General features: G+C 50.3%; 1 protein-coding gene across 1 annotated transcript in view; it reads left to right on the top strand.

Moving 5' to 3' along the window:
- LOC131198296 (SCO-spondin-like) overlaps positions 1-13604 on the top strand; it is a 139980-nt gene extending 126376 nt beyond the window's left edge. The window contains exons 97-114 of the mRNA XM_058182783.1: positions 512-558; positions 819-877; positions 920-1085; positions 1165-1326; positions 3120-3236; positions 3362-3500; positions 4573-4775; positions 5451-5612; positions 6431-6558; positions 6787-6938; positions 7536-7582; positions 7934-8098; positions 8188-8399; positions 10765-10860; positions 11090-11150; positions 12013-12143; positions 12259-12409; positions 13319-13604. Of these exons, the coding sequence (XP_058038766.1) occupies positions 512-558; positions 819-877; positions 920-1085; positions 1165-1326; positions 3120-3236; positions 3362-3500; positions 4573-4775; positions 5451-5612; positions 6431-6558; positions 6787-6938; positions 7536-7582; positions 7934-8098; positions 8188-8399; positions 10765-10860; positions 11090-11150; positions 12013-12143; positions 12259-12409; positions 13319-13341 (2221 nt within the window). The 3' untranslated portion in view covers positions 13342-13604. The remainder of the gene's footprint in view (positions 1-511; positions 559-818; positions 878-919; positions 1086-1164; positions 1327-3119; positions 3237-3361; positions 3501-4572; positions 4776-5450; positions 5613-6430; positions 6559-6786; positions 6939-7535; positions 7583-7933; positions 8099-8187; positions 8400-10764; positions 10861-11089; positions 11151-12012; positions 12144-12258; positions 12410-13318) is intronic.
- Positions 13605-14018: the final 414 nt, after the last annotated feature.

Genomic DNA, 14018 nt, shown 5'->3' with positions numbered 1-14018 from the left:
GGCAGTCTATCTTTAAAAGCCAGTTGGGCTGATGGGGGAGGGGAGTGGGGGTTGACTTGCTGGGAAATGTTATAGGAACATGGGGCTGATGAGGTTGGAGGAAACAATTCAGTGAGCCCTGCTGGGTCTGATTCGGCACTGGACCGTCCCGTAACTTAACAGAATGACTAGAGTTGGAAGGGACCTTGGAGGTCATCTATTCCAACTCACAGTTCAAGCAGGCTTAAGTGGGAAATAACCCCTCCACTTCTAGATGCTGTGCAATGTCTAGCACTCGGTACGAGGTGCGGATGTCCAATGAGTTTGTCTCAAATGGTATAGGCTTTCCTGCCTGAGCAGGGGGTTGGGCTAGAAGACCTCCAAGGACCCTTTCGTGATTCCATTATGCTGATACTGGGGAAGGGTACAATGGAGAGGAACCCCCGTCCCCAAATCCCCCCCCCGACCCTCCCTGCTGCCAGCCTCGGGACCCTTTCGGAAGGGTTCACCCGCCCCATTTTTCTCTCCGCAGTGTGTGCCAGGGGGGAGAGCTGCAGTGCAGCAGCCAGGATTGCCAAGGTAAGTGCCCGCCGCTCAGCCAAGAAAAGCCTGCTTCAGAGAGACTGCTCCTGGCCAGGGAGAACACTTCTGTAGCCATTGATTGAAACCTGCAGAGCAGTCTTGTACACGCTGGCAGGAACTGGGTAAGCCCGCCACAGATGTGGGCCATCCAGTTGCTGGTCCTCAGCCTTAGCGGTCCGGGATGGGAAGCAGAGGGGGCAGCTGGGGGACCCTTTCTTCAGGGCCCAAACACCCCTCCCTCCTCTTTTCCTGCTCAGGGCTGCTACCGCTCAGCAGCTGGTCTCCATGGACAGCCTGTTCTGACTGCTTGCCGCTGGTGGCCCTCGGGCCCCGGGCCCTCCCTGCCCTGCTGACCCAGACCGAGGCCTCCTGGCCTTCCCCACCAGTCCAGGTCTCCATTCAGTTTCGTTACCGGTTCTGCCTGGATCCGCAGACCAGCCAAATTTGGAAGGGTCCAGACAGCGTTTGTACCGCTGAGCTGGAGCAGCAACAGCTTTGCATTGATGAGACCGGGGCCTGCCAAGGTAAACCGGGGTTCAGGCTCCACGGGGTGGATGGGATTGCCCTTGGTGCTCACAGCTCAGCCTTATGGGTCTCTTCCAGATTTCTGCCTGTGGAGCGACTGGGGGGCGTGGAGCCCCTGTCGGGCACCCTGCAGCGGGGGTTTCCGTCTACGCCAACGGGCTGCCTTGCACTCTGATGCGGAACTGCGCTGCAAGGGACTACGATACCAGTCGGAGACTTGCAACATGGCCCCTTGTCCAGGTAACGAGGTTGGGGTCTCCTGTGGCTGGTTTCCCTACGTGGCTCAGAGTTGCCAGAGAGAGAGGGAGGGAAGGAGGGAGAAAGAGAGAGAATGAGAGAAACTATTGAACAACAAAATAGATGGAAAAAGGGAAGGGGGGATGAAGAAGAGAAGATTATAGATATAAATGTACAACCATGAAATGAAGGATTGGGTGAAATAGAAAAGGAATCGAAAAGAAAGTATATATTATCAGAAGTTTGGAGTTGCTCGGATACCAAACCAGGGAAATAATATACAACAAGGAAGGAAGAAAGAAGAGAGGAATAGAAGGTAAGATAGAAGAGGAGAAGGAGAGAGAGGGATGGAAGGAAGGAGAAGGAGAGGAAGATAAGTTAGGGGATAAGAGCAGGAGAGAAGGTGAGGGAAAGAGAAGAGAAGTGTGGGAGAGGAAAGGGAAGGAGGTATCAGGAAGGAGGAGGAGGAGGAAGAAGGTAGGAAAGGAGAAGGAGGGAGGGAAAAGAGAAGAAGAAGGTTTGTTCTAAAACGAAGGGAAAGAAAGGGTAGAAGAGCAACTCCAAAGGTAATTAAAAAGTTTTATTTTTGTGCTTTTTTTAGAGAGAATATTTATGATTATCTATGAATAAGAAAAAGTACATTTAGAATATGTGTATAAGAAAAATAAAAAACTTTTTACAAAAAAAAAGAGTTGCCAGAGAGAGAGGGAGGGAGGAGGGAGAAAGAGAGAGAATGAGAGAAACTATTGAATAACAGTAGCTCTTCTTGGTGGTCTCCCATCCAACTGCTAATATGCCAACCTGGTTCACATCCTATTTGATTGTTGCCTATATAAGAGGGTGAGAGACCGTGGTCTCTATACCAAACGACTGACCCATTGGGATCCCCATATCAAAACCACTTAGTTTATGTGCGGCCAGAATCTGAAAATAACATTTAATACAGCATGGTACTTAAGCAAAATGGTTCATTTGAATTTGGCATATGTTGCAGTGATAGAGGTAGATTGTAGGGGTAACACCGAAATATAATTTTATCGTATTTTATCTGTACCTTAAAATATTGTATTTGATCCAATTCCATTTTAAATGGCTATTTTCAAATTTTAGTAATAATTTGTTTCTGGAACTCTGCATTTGATATGATCCAGTGGCTCATCAATAAATAAAATAAAGAAATATAGCTAATACACCCCCAGACTTCAGAACTTATCCCAGATGGACCCCCAACATCCTTTCGACTAATACAGTGGATGGTTGACTCCTGATAACTTTGCCAGCTTCTGTCAAAGGAAGGGAGGGAGGAAATGAAGGAAGTATAGGATAGAAAGAAGGGAGGGAGGGAGAAAGAACGGGTGGAAGGAAAGGGAAGGAAGGGAAAAGGGAAGGAAAGGACAGGACAGAAAAGGAAAAAAGGGAAGGAAGGGAAGGGAAGGAAGAACAGAGAGGAGGGAAGGAAAGAAGAAAGAAGAAAGGAAAGAAAGAAAAAGAACAGAGAGGAAGGAAGGAAGGAAATGGAGGAAGAATGGAAAGAATGGAGGGAGGAAGGAAGGAAGGGACCGTATGGCTGTGCTGTTCTTTCTCAGCATGGAGTCAGCTGTAGAGGATTAAATGCAAGAAGGGAGGAGGAAAACTATAATTCCTGCCGGCAAGAATAACCAAGAATTCAGCAACGGGGCAGATGATTGAATCATGAACTTCAAAATCCTCCGCAAACTCCTCCCTCCCGAGGAAATGACTCTCCCCCCCCCAATTGGCTTCTTTCTCTCCCTCCTCCATCCCCACCCCCTGGGCAGGAGAGGCGTGCGAGGACCGGGGCAAAGTTTATGATGCGAATTGTGCCAACAACTGCCCACGCATTTGCCTGGATCTCTGGGAGCACGTCGAGTGTCTGCAGGGGCAGTGCAAGGAAGGTAAGGTTCCCCCCCCCCTCAATCTTAAATCAAGGACTAGCTTTAATTCAGAAATTTGGCCCTCTCCACGTGGTCTCTCCCTCTCCCGGCCGGTCATCCCCGAACTTTTCCTTCCCTCTCCCCAGGATGCAGGTGTCCTGAAGGGCAGCTTTTGCAGGATGGCTCCTGCGTGCTGATCCCGGCTTGTCGCTGCGGTCTCCCCGCGGCGAACGGCAGTGTGGAAGTTCTCCCCGGCCAGTCGGCGGAATTGGATTGCCACAACTGGTGAGTGAGGGATCAGAGAACGCGGGGTCGGACTACAAGACCTCGGGGTCCCTTCCGATCCCTGTTCTGTGCTCGCAAAAGGCTCGGCTGACGGAGGATTTTAGGGCAATTTTGGTTTATTCGCTCCGGGATGCCGAATGTCTGGAGAGCTTACAGGGAATGCGGGGGGGGGGGAGAGGCTGTTGCAGCCCCCACTCCCCTCTCAGTTCTACCGGTGGAATGGCTGCCTGCAAGTGTCAAGACTATTCTCTTATTCTGCTGTTCTGTTGCTTTGCTTTTCTGTCGTTCTGTTGTTTTGTTATTCTGCTGTTCTCTTATTCTTTATCATTGTGTGTTATTTCTTATTCTGTCATTCTGTATTTTCTTTTTCTGTCGTTCTGCTACTCTACTGTTTGGTTGGTCTGCTCTTCTGTCGTTCTGTCGTTTTGTTATTCTGTTATTTTGCTATTCTGTCAGTCTTTTGTTCTGTTGTTCTGTTATTTGGTTATTCTCTTATTTTTATTTTTTTTTATTTGCTTTTATATCCCGCCCTTCTCCGAAGACTCAGGGCAGCTTACACTATGTTAGCAATAGTCTTCATCCTATTTGTATATTTATATACAAAGTCAACTTATTGCCCCCCCAACAATCTGGGTCCTCATTTTACCTACCTTATAAAGGATGGAAGGCTGAGTCAACCTTGGGCCTGGTGGGGCTTGAACCTGCAGTAATTGCAGGCAGCTGCTGTTAATAACAGACTGCATTAGCAGTCTGAGCCACAGAGGCCCCTACTCTATTACTCTGTTACTCTATTACTCTGTTATTTTTGTTATTTTGCTGTTCTGTCGTTGTTCTGTTTCGCTCTAGTGGCATATTTGGTGTGCTGAAAAACAGGGGGACAATCTACCCCAGTTAAGGAGGGCAGGAGCTCCAGTTTTTCTGTGCTAAAACCAGCGTAGGTCATTCTTCTTTTTTGTACAACATAATCGCTGCCTAATTGTGTGACAAAAAGCACCCCAGGTTTTCTGCTGGGAGGAATTAAGACTCCTTCGTGGCATACTACGACTTTGGCGCCTGGTTTTTGTCCCTCCAGCACCTGCCAGAACGGCTCCTTCTCCTGCCCAGAGGAAAAGTGCCCATCTTACGGTGAGTGGTCGGCGTGGAGCCCTTGCTCGGCCACGTGTGGAGGGGGCACCACTCTGAGGCATCGGTCGTGCCACGAGAATCTCCACGGAGCACCCTGCATGGCTGAATACATGGAAGGGACCGCGCGCTGCAACTCGCAGCCCTGCCCAGGTGAGATATTTTGGGGGGTGGCTGTATTAGTGGGGAGGGAACACGGGGTGCAGCCATCCCTCTGGTGGGGACCCCTGGCTGCTACTTCCAAGGTGGGAGGTAATCCTCGATTTATGACCATTTGTTTAGTAATTGTTCGAACGGCACTGAAAAAAGAGACTAGAGATCCTGTTTCACACTTAGGGCCACAATCTACAACAATCGTGTGATCAAAATTCCGACTGATATAAGAAGGTCGCAGTGCTCCCAAGGTCCCCTTTGGCGACCTTCTGACCAGCGGAGTCAAGGGGGAAAGCCAGATTCACTTAACAACCGCGTGACTAACTTAAGAACAGCAGTGATTCACTTAATAATGGTGGCAAGAGAGGTTGGGTAAAACGGGGCCAAACTTGTTGGACAGCTGTCTCACTTAGCAATGGAAATTTTGGGCTCCACAGTAGTCATAAGGTGAGGACTTCCTTCCTTTTCTTCCTCCCTCCCTCCCCTCCTTCCTTCCCCTCTTCCTCCTTCCTTCCTTCCCTCCTTCCTTCCTCTGTCCTTTCTTCCTTTCCTCCCTATTCCTCCCGCCTTCCTTCCTTCCTTTCTTCCTCTCTCTCTCCCTCCCTTCCCTTCCTCCTTCTTCTGTAGGTAGCCCTTCACTTACAACCATTCTTCCCCCCCCCCATCTCCCCATAGCTGGCTGCATGTTCAGCTACTGGACCGCCTGGAGCCCCTGCAGTGCCAGCTGTGGAGGAGGGGTCTCCGAGAGGCACCGCCAGCTGCTGTCCCCTGTGGGAGAGCCCTGCCCTTTCCCGCTACTGCAGCACCGCATATGCCACCTGCCGAATTGCACACTGGGTGAGTTCCTGCACGAACCGGTTCTTGAAAGGTACAGTAAGGATTAGGGGTTAGAGCAGACCTGAGTATATTACACTCCTACATCTGGCCCTTTGGAGGGAGCTCAATTGGAACATAAATAATTTGCAGAGTGCAGGAGAAGATCTGACACGCAGTCCTTTTTTTGCTCTTCTTTAGTCAACCAGCGCCCTCATGTGGCCCTCTTGGGAATATTAATTATCCACCTCCAAATTAGAGGATCAAGATTAGAGGTTAAGGGGTAAGAGGAAGGATAAGGTTAGGGATTAGGGGGCTAGTTAGGATTAGGAGGTTAAGGGTCAGGTTGGAGTAAGGTTAGGGGATTAGAGAGGGGTGGAGTACAGGTTTAGGGTTAGGGTTGGTAGAATAGAACATTAGACTATCATTAAGTGTTGTATCATTAAGTGTTAAATTTGTACCCTATGGCCATCATTAAGTGTTGTACCTTGATGAAGGTATCTTTTCTTTTATGTACACTGAGAGCTTATGCACCAAAGACAAATTCCTTGTGTGTCCAATCACAATTGGCCAATAAAGAATTCTCTTCTATTCTATTCTATTCTATTCGGGGCATAGGAATTTAGGATTCAGATGAGGGTAGGAGTGGGGTTAGGAGGTTAGGGGATTGGAGGTAGGGGTAGGAGTAGGGTTAAGGATTTAGGAATAGGGTTAGGGGGTTTTGGCCGTAAGAGTTTAGGATCGGGGTGAAGGTAGGAGTAGAGGATTAGGATTAGGGGGTCTTCCCAACTACCTGCAACTGTGTGGGGGCTTCTCCATCCACCTCTGCCCTTCCTTCCCAGAATGCCCTGGGACCCAAGTCTACCACACTTGTGCCAACATCTGCCCACACACCTGCTCTGATCTGTGGCCAGAAATTCAGTGCCTGCAAGAAGACTGCCAGCCTGGCTGCTTCTGTCCACCTGGCCAGGTGAGTGTTTTCCTCTCCCATCCAAACAGCCCCGCCCCTCTCTATCTACCGCCATGTTTCTCCACCTTAGACACTTTAAGAGGTCTGGACTTCAACTCCCAAAATTCTCCAGCCTTCAATGCCAACTAGAGAACTCTGGGAGTTGAAATCCAGACCTCTGAAACTGGCTGCTCAAGTGGGGAATTCTGGGAGTTGAAGTCTGAGAAACCCCAGCCTGCTGTCTCACAGGTGCTGCAGGACGTGCTGTGCATCCCTCTGGAAGAATGCCGGTGTGTGATCGGCCCAGCACCTGCCGTGCCCTGGGCTGCCAACTTATCCGAGGAAGAGCGCACCCAGGAGCATGGGCCGGGCACTATTTTCCAGCATGAATGCAACATCTGGTAAGCGGGAAGGGGGTCCTGGTTGGGCAACCAATCAGAAGAGGCGAATGGAGGCACCCCCTCAAATGGGACCCCAGCTTTGCACAGGGTCTTGGACTCACCCAGCCTTCCCCAACCTGGTGCCCATCAGCCTGTCGTTCGGCCATCGAGCTCCACATTTCTGTGAAACATCAATGCAGCGAATTCTGTCCCATTTTATGGCTTTCCCCACCACTGTTATTAAGGGAATCCCTGTAGATTTAAGGGAGTCACGTGGCTGGGAAGTTCATCCGTCTTCCCCATTGCCTTTGCTTATCGGACAGTCGCAAAAGGGGAATCATGTATATCCTGGGACGCTGCAAACCATCATAAGCATCAGTCAGTGGCCAAGCATTGGAATTTTGATGCTGCAACGGTCGTAAGTGTGAGAAATGGTCACTGTCCCGTGCCATTTTCCCGTTGAACGGCCACTACATCAACTGTTTTAAGCCGAGGGCTGCCCACGTTCTCTTCTTGCTTCACAACATCCTGCGAGGGAGGTTGGGATAAGAAAAAGTGACTCCTTCATGAGGACTAGAAGCCTGTGGTGACAGATTCTTCTCTTCTTTGGCCCTGCAGTGTCTGCCAGAGGGGCGTCTTCACCTGCACCCAGGAGAACTGTGATGGTAAGAGGGTTCAAGGGTGGAAGGAGGTCTCTGTGGGGCAGCCAGAGCGAAAACAGAGTTTTTGCTACAGCAGTCTGGAATGCTGGGCTTTTCATGCAACCTCTGGGCATGTGCAGAGAGCACACGTCTCATGGGTAAGGGGTTGGACTAGGCTACCTGCAAGGTCCCTTCCAACTGTGGTTCTGTAAGGGTCTCCTGCTCGAGCAGGGGGCTGGACTAGATGACCTCCGAGGTCCCTTCCAACTCTTCTGATTGACTGATTGATCCCTACCTTCCTCTGCCCGGATGCCCTCTGGGGGTGTCCCCGTCTTATCCCCCGACATTGTTCCGCTTGGCCTCTCCTTTCTCCAGTGCCCTGCGCCTGGTCCGAGTGGTCTCCATGGTCCCCCTGCCCTGTGACTTGTGGCTTTGGAGACCAGATCTCCCAGCGCCACCCGATCCAGCTGCGCATGTACAATGGGGCCGAGTGCCAGGGGCCATCGGTGCGCCAGGTGCCTTGTGCTCTCCCGGAGTGTGGTGAGTGCTGGGCCTGCCAAAGGGGGAGGGGGGGGAGAGGAGTCTTCCTTAGCTCTGACCCACTTGGCATGACTCTTCCCTTGTGCCAGCCTGCCCGGAGGGCGAATACCACCGCCCCACCATTCTGCCGAGTGCCTGTGAACGCAGCTGCCATCAGATCTATGAGGAGCTTCCCCAAAACTGCAGCTGGGGGGCGGCACAGTATGACTGCACCTGTCTGCCTGGGTACTACCGCAACGGCAGTGGACACTGCGTGGTGGCTGCCCATTGCGAGTGTGAGGAGGGAGGCCGGATGTACCCGGTGAGTAAAAGGCAGGTGGGAGAGTGGGAGAGGTTTAGATACTCAGTCCAGGGGAAATCAATATAGCTGTTGTTGTTGTTGTTGTTGTTGTTACCCTATCTACTGCTCTTATCTATCTATCCATCCAGATCTGGTCTGTCTATCCATCTATCCATCTATCATCTCCCATCTAACTGCCTCTCTCTCTCTCTCCATTCATCCATCCATGTCTATCCTCTCAATCATCTCCATCTTTCTATCTCTCCCTGTTTCTATCTCTCCATTTATTCATTCATTCATTCATTCATTTCTGTCATCTGCATATCTATCTACCATCTCTCTCTCTCTCTCTCATCTCTCATCTACCTATTGTCTCTCTATATAGAGTATTTATCTCTGTTTCTGTCTCCCTCTCCCTCTCTCTCTCTTTCTATCTATCTATCTATCTATCTATCTATCTATCTATCTATCTATCTATCTATCTATCTATCTATCTATCTATATATATATATCAAACTATTCTAAAGATACTAGTTCCAGGTATATTTGTAAAACAAAAAACAAACATTCTACCAGCTCCAGAACTGAAATGATTAAAATTTTATTATTTTACTAAGCTTTTGTCAGCCATCTGCTGACATTGTCAGAGTATTAAACTACCGTTTTAGAGATCTCTGCCTTTCTATGCCATTAATCAATTTGGCCTTTGCGCCAGTAATAGGCCCCTCCAGCCGCCTCCCACTTGTAATCAGCTGGGTTGTTTTGGCTGTCCTCATGCTGGTTGATGGAGGCTTAATTCCTACCGTTTGCTCCCTCCTAGCCTGCTTGTCTGTGGGGGATGATGTGAGCCTGTCAACCTTCACAATTTGCTGTCTTATCTGTGACCTTGTGGTCCCCCCCCCCCTTGCTTCTCATTAATCCTATCTGTGGTGGTTTGAGATAGCCCTGCCCAGTCTGTCTTTGGTCAGGGCTGACGATGCCTCCTCCACAGGCTGAGTCTGCACACTCAGGGGCGGGTGTGCCATTGGTCTCTGCTCATCCTGCAGGGTCTTCCCAGGTTTCTCAACGCCTGGTAGCGTTGAGGCCTATTGATGGGATTGTCATTGGAGAACCAGGCTTCTTTTAGTAGGCTTCCTTCCTCCTTCAGTCCTATCGTGGGCAATAACTTCAGCTTCTTGAGAATTGAATGTGTGGTTGCACTCCTTCCTATGCGTCCAGATCTGGGAGTGCTGATCGTTGCATCAGACGGCCAGTTCATGCTCATGTGCTCTGGTCTGTAACTGCTTGGCCGTTTCCCCTACATAACTGCTTGCACAGTTACTCCAGTTGATGCGGTAAACTACCAAAGATGCCTTCTCCTTAGGTAACACTTCCTTTGGGCACATCACGCTTCTTCTCAGTGTTTAGTCCAGTTTATGTGCCACTTTGACTCCATGTGCCAAGAGGATGTGTGCAGCAGTTTCAGATACCCCCCCCCACCCCGTGCATGTGGCGTATCTCCATCCATCCATCCTCTCTCTCTCTCTCTATCTGTATCTATTTATCATCTATCTATTTCTCAGTCTGCCTATGTCTCTCTCTCTCTTTCTATCATGTATTCTCTCTCTCTCTCTCCATATACACACACACTATCTCTTTCTTTCTCTCTATCCATACATATCATCTCTATCATGAATCTGTCTGTCTGTCTATGTATATCAGGGATGTCACTCAATTTCATTGAGGGCCACTTCAGGGTTGTGTTTGACCTCAACATCACTCCTGTCGGGGACGCCTGTGGTGGCCCAGGTGCTTTGCTGGCGAAGACGGGCTTCCAAGCTCTGTTTTCAGCTGTGATGCCTCATGCAACCCTCTGCCAGTGAAAACGGAACTGGGGAGGACCACGTGTGGCAGAAGCCCTGTGAGCCAGTCCACTGTTTCCAGGGTGGCCCTGTGGACCAGATTTAAGCACTCCATGGGCTAGATCCGGTCTCCGGACCTTAGTTTGACACTCCTGATCTATCTATCTATCTATCTATCTATCTATCTATCTATCTATCTATCTATCTATCTATCTATCTATCTATCTACCTACCTACCTACCTACCTACCTACCTACCTACCTACCTACCTATCTTATTTATCTATTTCTATCTCTCTATTCCTATCTCTCTATCATCTACCTCTATCCATCATCATTCTCTCTTTCTCTCCCTCCCTCCCCTAAACCGTATATCTATCTATTATCTCCCAATCTCTCCCTCCATTTATATCCATCCTTCTATTCAGCCCCTTCCTTCAAACCTTTATCATCCGCCCAGGGCTCGAGAAGGGTCCCCTGGGAAACAGCCCCCTTCCACGGGACGGCTTCACCCTTTTCTCTCTCTCGCTTTCCCCTCTGTCCCAGGCTGGAGCAGAATGGCATAACGGCTGCGAAATCTGCCGCTGCGTGAACGGCCAGGCCTTGTGCGAGACCGCCTGCCTGCCTCTCGTCTGCTTCGAGGTGCTTCCTCCCCAGGGACCCATCATCCTGTCCCGTCCCTTGGAACCTCCAGGAGCTTCTGGGGGGTGGGAATATCACGGTCTCCCCACAAGCCCCCTTCCAGCCTGCGGCTTCTGTCCCCAGAAGCGTCATTCTATCAGGAGCCCTGGGTCTGAAATTCGGCTCTGGGTTCAAGTGCCACCCTCTCCCTAAATGGGAATAAAACTAGTCCTTTCTCTTCTCTCCCCAGGGCCAAGTCAGAGTGCAGGAGCTGGGGTCTTGCTGCCCTGTCTGCCGTAACGAGTCGGTCGGTATGTGGGTTGGGGGAAGCCATGGGGCAGTTATGGGGAGCAGGCGGCCTCAGCTGCAATGAAGGAGCTGAAGGACAGATCCAGCTTCGATGCTGGAGGAGGGGGGATGTCTTGAAATTTGGGGGTGCCACCCTCTGAAGCAGCCGAGAGATCTTCTCCCCTGTAGGGCAGCCAAAGGAAGAAGACCTGGCATGGGGTAGGAGATGGGATGGAAGAAAGGACGAAGGGAGGGAGGGAGGGAGGGAGGGAAGGAAGGAAGGAAGAAAGGGAAAGAAAGAAAGAGAAAGAAAGAGAGAGAGAGAGAGAGAAAGAAAAAGAAAGAAGGAAGGAAGGATGAAGGGAGGGAGGAAGGAAGGAAGAAAGGAAAGAAAGAAGAAAGAAAGAAAGAAAGAGAGAGAGAGAGAGAAAGAAAGAAAGAAAGATGAAGGAAGGAGGAGGAAGAAAGACAAAGAAAGCAGGAAAGAATGAAGGAAGGAAAAGGAAGGGAAAAAAGGAAAGAAAGAAAGAAAGAAAGAAAGATGAAGGAAGGAAGGAAGGAAAGAAAGAAGGAAAGAGAGAAAGGAAGCAAGCAAACAAGTTGTGGAAGGAAGAAAGGAAGGAAGGAAGGAGAGAAAGGAGGGAGGGAGGGGGGAGAGAGACAGGCATTTTTGCTCTGCAGTGGAAATGCCAGAGGGGCACCCAAAAGATCAAATCAGCTGCTTTTGTGGGAAGGGCCAGAATCCCTGGGTGTCTGATCCTTGATGCTTCCTGGACCCCAATTGGGAGATTCTGGCCTATTCTGACACCAGTCTCTCCCCACCTGGGTGCCCGGTCTCCCCTGGTGGGTTCTGGAAGGCTCGTAACCCTTTCTTTGCCCCGACAGCCGAACCTGACCCGCACTGCCAACACTTCACTGAACGTCGCAACATTACCAAGGGCCGCTGCTTCTTGGTGGATGTGGAGGTGGGATTTTGCAGGGGCCACTGTGCCTCCCACACCAACGTCATCCCGGAGGTAAGACAACCCTAGATACCCCCTCAACCCGCCCGAGATCCATGGGGATGGGCTCCCGAAAGAAGTTTGTATGTCCCTAGACTTTCCTGGGACTCATCCGGTTTGTCGTTTGCAGGAACCCTACCTGGAGACTGTCTGTGACTGTTGCAGTTACCGACTGGATCCGGTCAGTCCAGTGCGCATCCTGAACCTGCAGTGCCCAGGCGGCGAGATGGAGCCCGTGGTTCTCCCAGTTATCCGCGGGTGTGAATGCAGCAGCTGCCAAGGTAATCATTCTCCGTCGGGGTTCCAAGAGGACAGAAAAAGGGTCCCTGTGCCCTACAACCCAGGCTGGATTGCCATCTGTCAGAAATAGGGTAGTCACACTTGATTTCATTGAGGGCCGCATCAGGGTTGAGTTTGACCTTGGGTGAGCTGGGGGTGCGTGGCCAGGGTGGACGTGGCCAGCTCCACATCACTCATCGACTCCGTCAACTTCCGGACCTCCGAACCTTCCGTCGTGAGCTTAAAACACATTTATTCATCTGCGCAGGACTGGACTAGATTTTAAATTTATAGTGGTTTTAATTGGTTTTAATATTTATACTATTTTTTAATAATTTGGCTTTTAGAATAAGTTTTTTAATGGTTATCTTAATTTGTACATATATGTTTTTTACTTGCCTGTGAACCGCCCTGAGTCCTCCGGGAGATAGGGCGGTATACAAATACGATTAATAAAATAAAATAAAAATAAATCGAGGCTCCGCTTACAGCTGTGATGGCCTCCTGCAGCCCCTCTGCCAGGGAAAATGGAGCTTGGGAAGGCAGCGCATGGCCTGCCCAGGTTCTGTTTATGGCCGCAACAGCCTCCTGCAGCCCCTCTGCCAGTGAAACCAGTTGTGGTTTCGAGAATCACTCAGGAATTCAGTTGGAGCATTCTGGGACTTGAAGTCCGCAAATCTTAAAAGTGGCCAAATTTGGAGACCCCCTGACCCAGGCGCTCCAGTCCAACCCCCTACTCAGCACCCAAATCATATGGAGTTCTGCAAGGAGGCACCTCTCAAAGGAGACCCGCCCCAACCCTCCCCCCTCAAATCTTCCACTATTGAGGGAGTCCCAACTTCCATGCTTCCCCCACCCCACCCCTTGCCCTCCAGGATCCGACCTCCCAGTTCTCTGTCTTTTCATTACAGGTGGAGATCTCTCCAGACGTTGACCGACACCCTTGTCAGCGTTGGAAGCTACATACTAGGCCGAAGGCTTCCATGCTGCCACTTTCCCACACGGGAGGAAAGAGGGGGGGGGGAGTTTCTGGAAGGCTGACACACCTCTCCTCCATGGATCCAAGTTGGGGTGCAGCAGGGGCACCCCCACTGCAAATTCTCCAGCCTTAAAAGTCTTTCTTTTCTTTATCATTCAATAAACCATTTTAAAACCATTATTTCAATAAACAATTTCTTTATCATTCAATAAACTTGATGGGCTCCTGGTTCTTTCTCACGCCTCCCAGGGTCTCTGCTGGGAAGGGAGGACTGGGATCGCAGGGGTGAAATGCTACCGGTTTGGACCGGTTCAGCTGAACTGGTAGCAATGGCAGCGCAAGGCCTCGCCTGCCCACCCGGTCGTTGTTACTTTCTGGTTCCAACCAGGGAGCAGCCTGTTTTTTATGCTCTGCGCATGCGCAGAACAGTTTGCACATGCACAGGGGGTCCATGCGTGCACGTGACATGCGCATGTGAACAAAGTAAGCACACATGCGCGGCATATGCATTCCCAAACTGGGAGGGAAGGTAAATAGATTTCACCCCAACTGGGAGGTTTGTGTGTGGGGGGGGATGACGACAGCCAGGTCTGCTATGGGAAAGGAATCCAGAATGGGCCAGGGGTTTGAAA

The sequence above is a fragment of the Ahaetulla prasina genome, chromosome 4, assembly GCF_028640845.1.
Source record: "Ahaetulla prasina isolate Xishuangbanna chromosome 4, ASM2864084v1, whole genome shotgun sequence".
Taxonomy (NCBI): Eukaryota; Metazoa; Chordata; class Lepidosauria; order Squamata; family Colubridae; genus Ahaetulla; species Ahaetulla prasina.
This window is presented reverse-complemented; position numbering and strand designations above follow the sequence as displayed.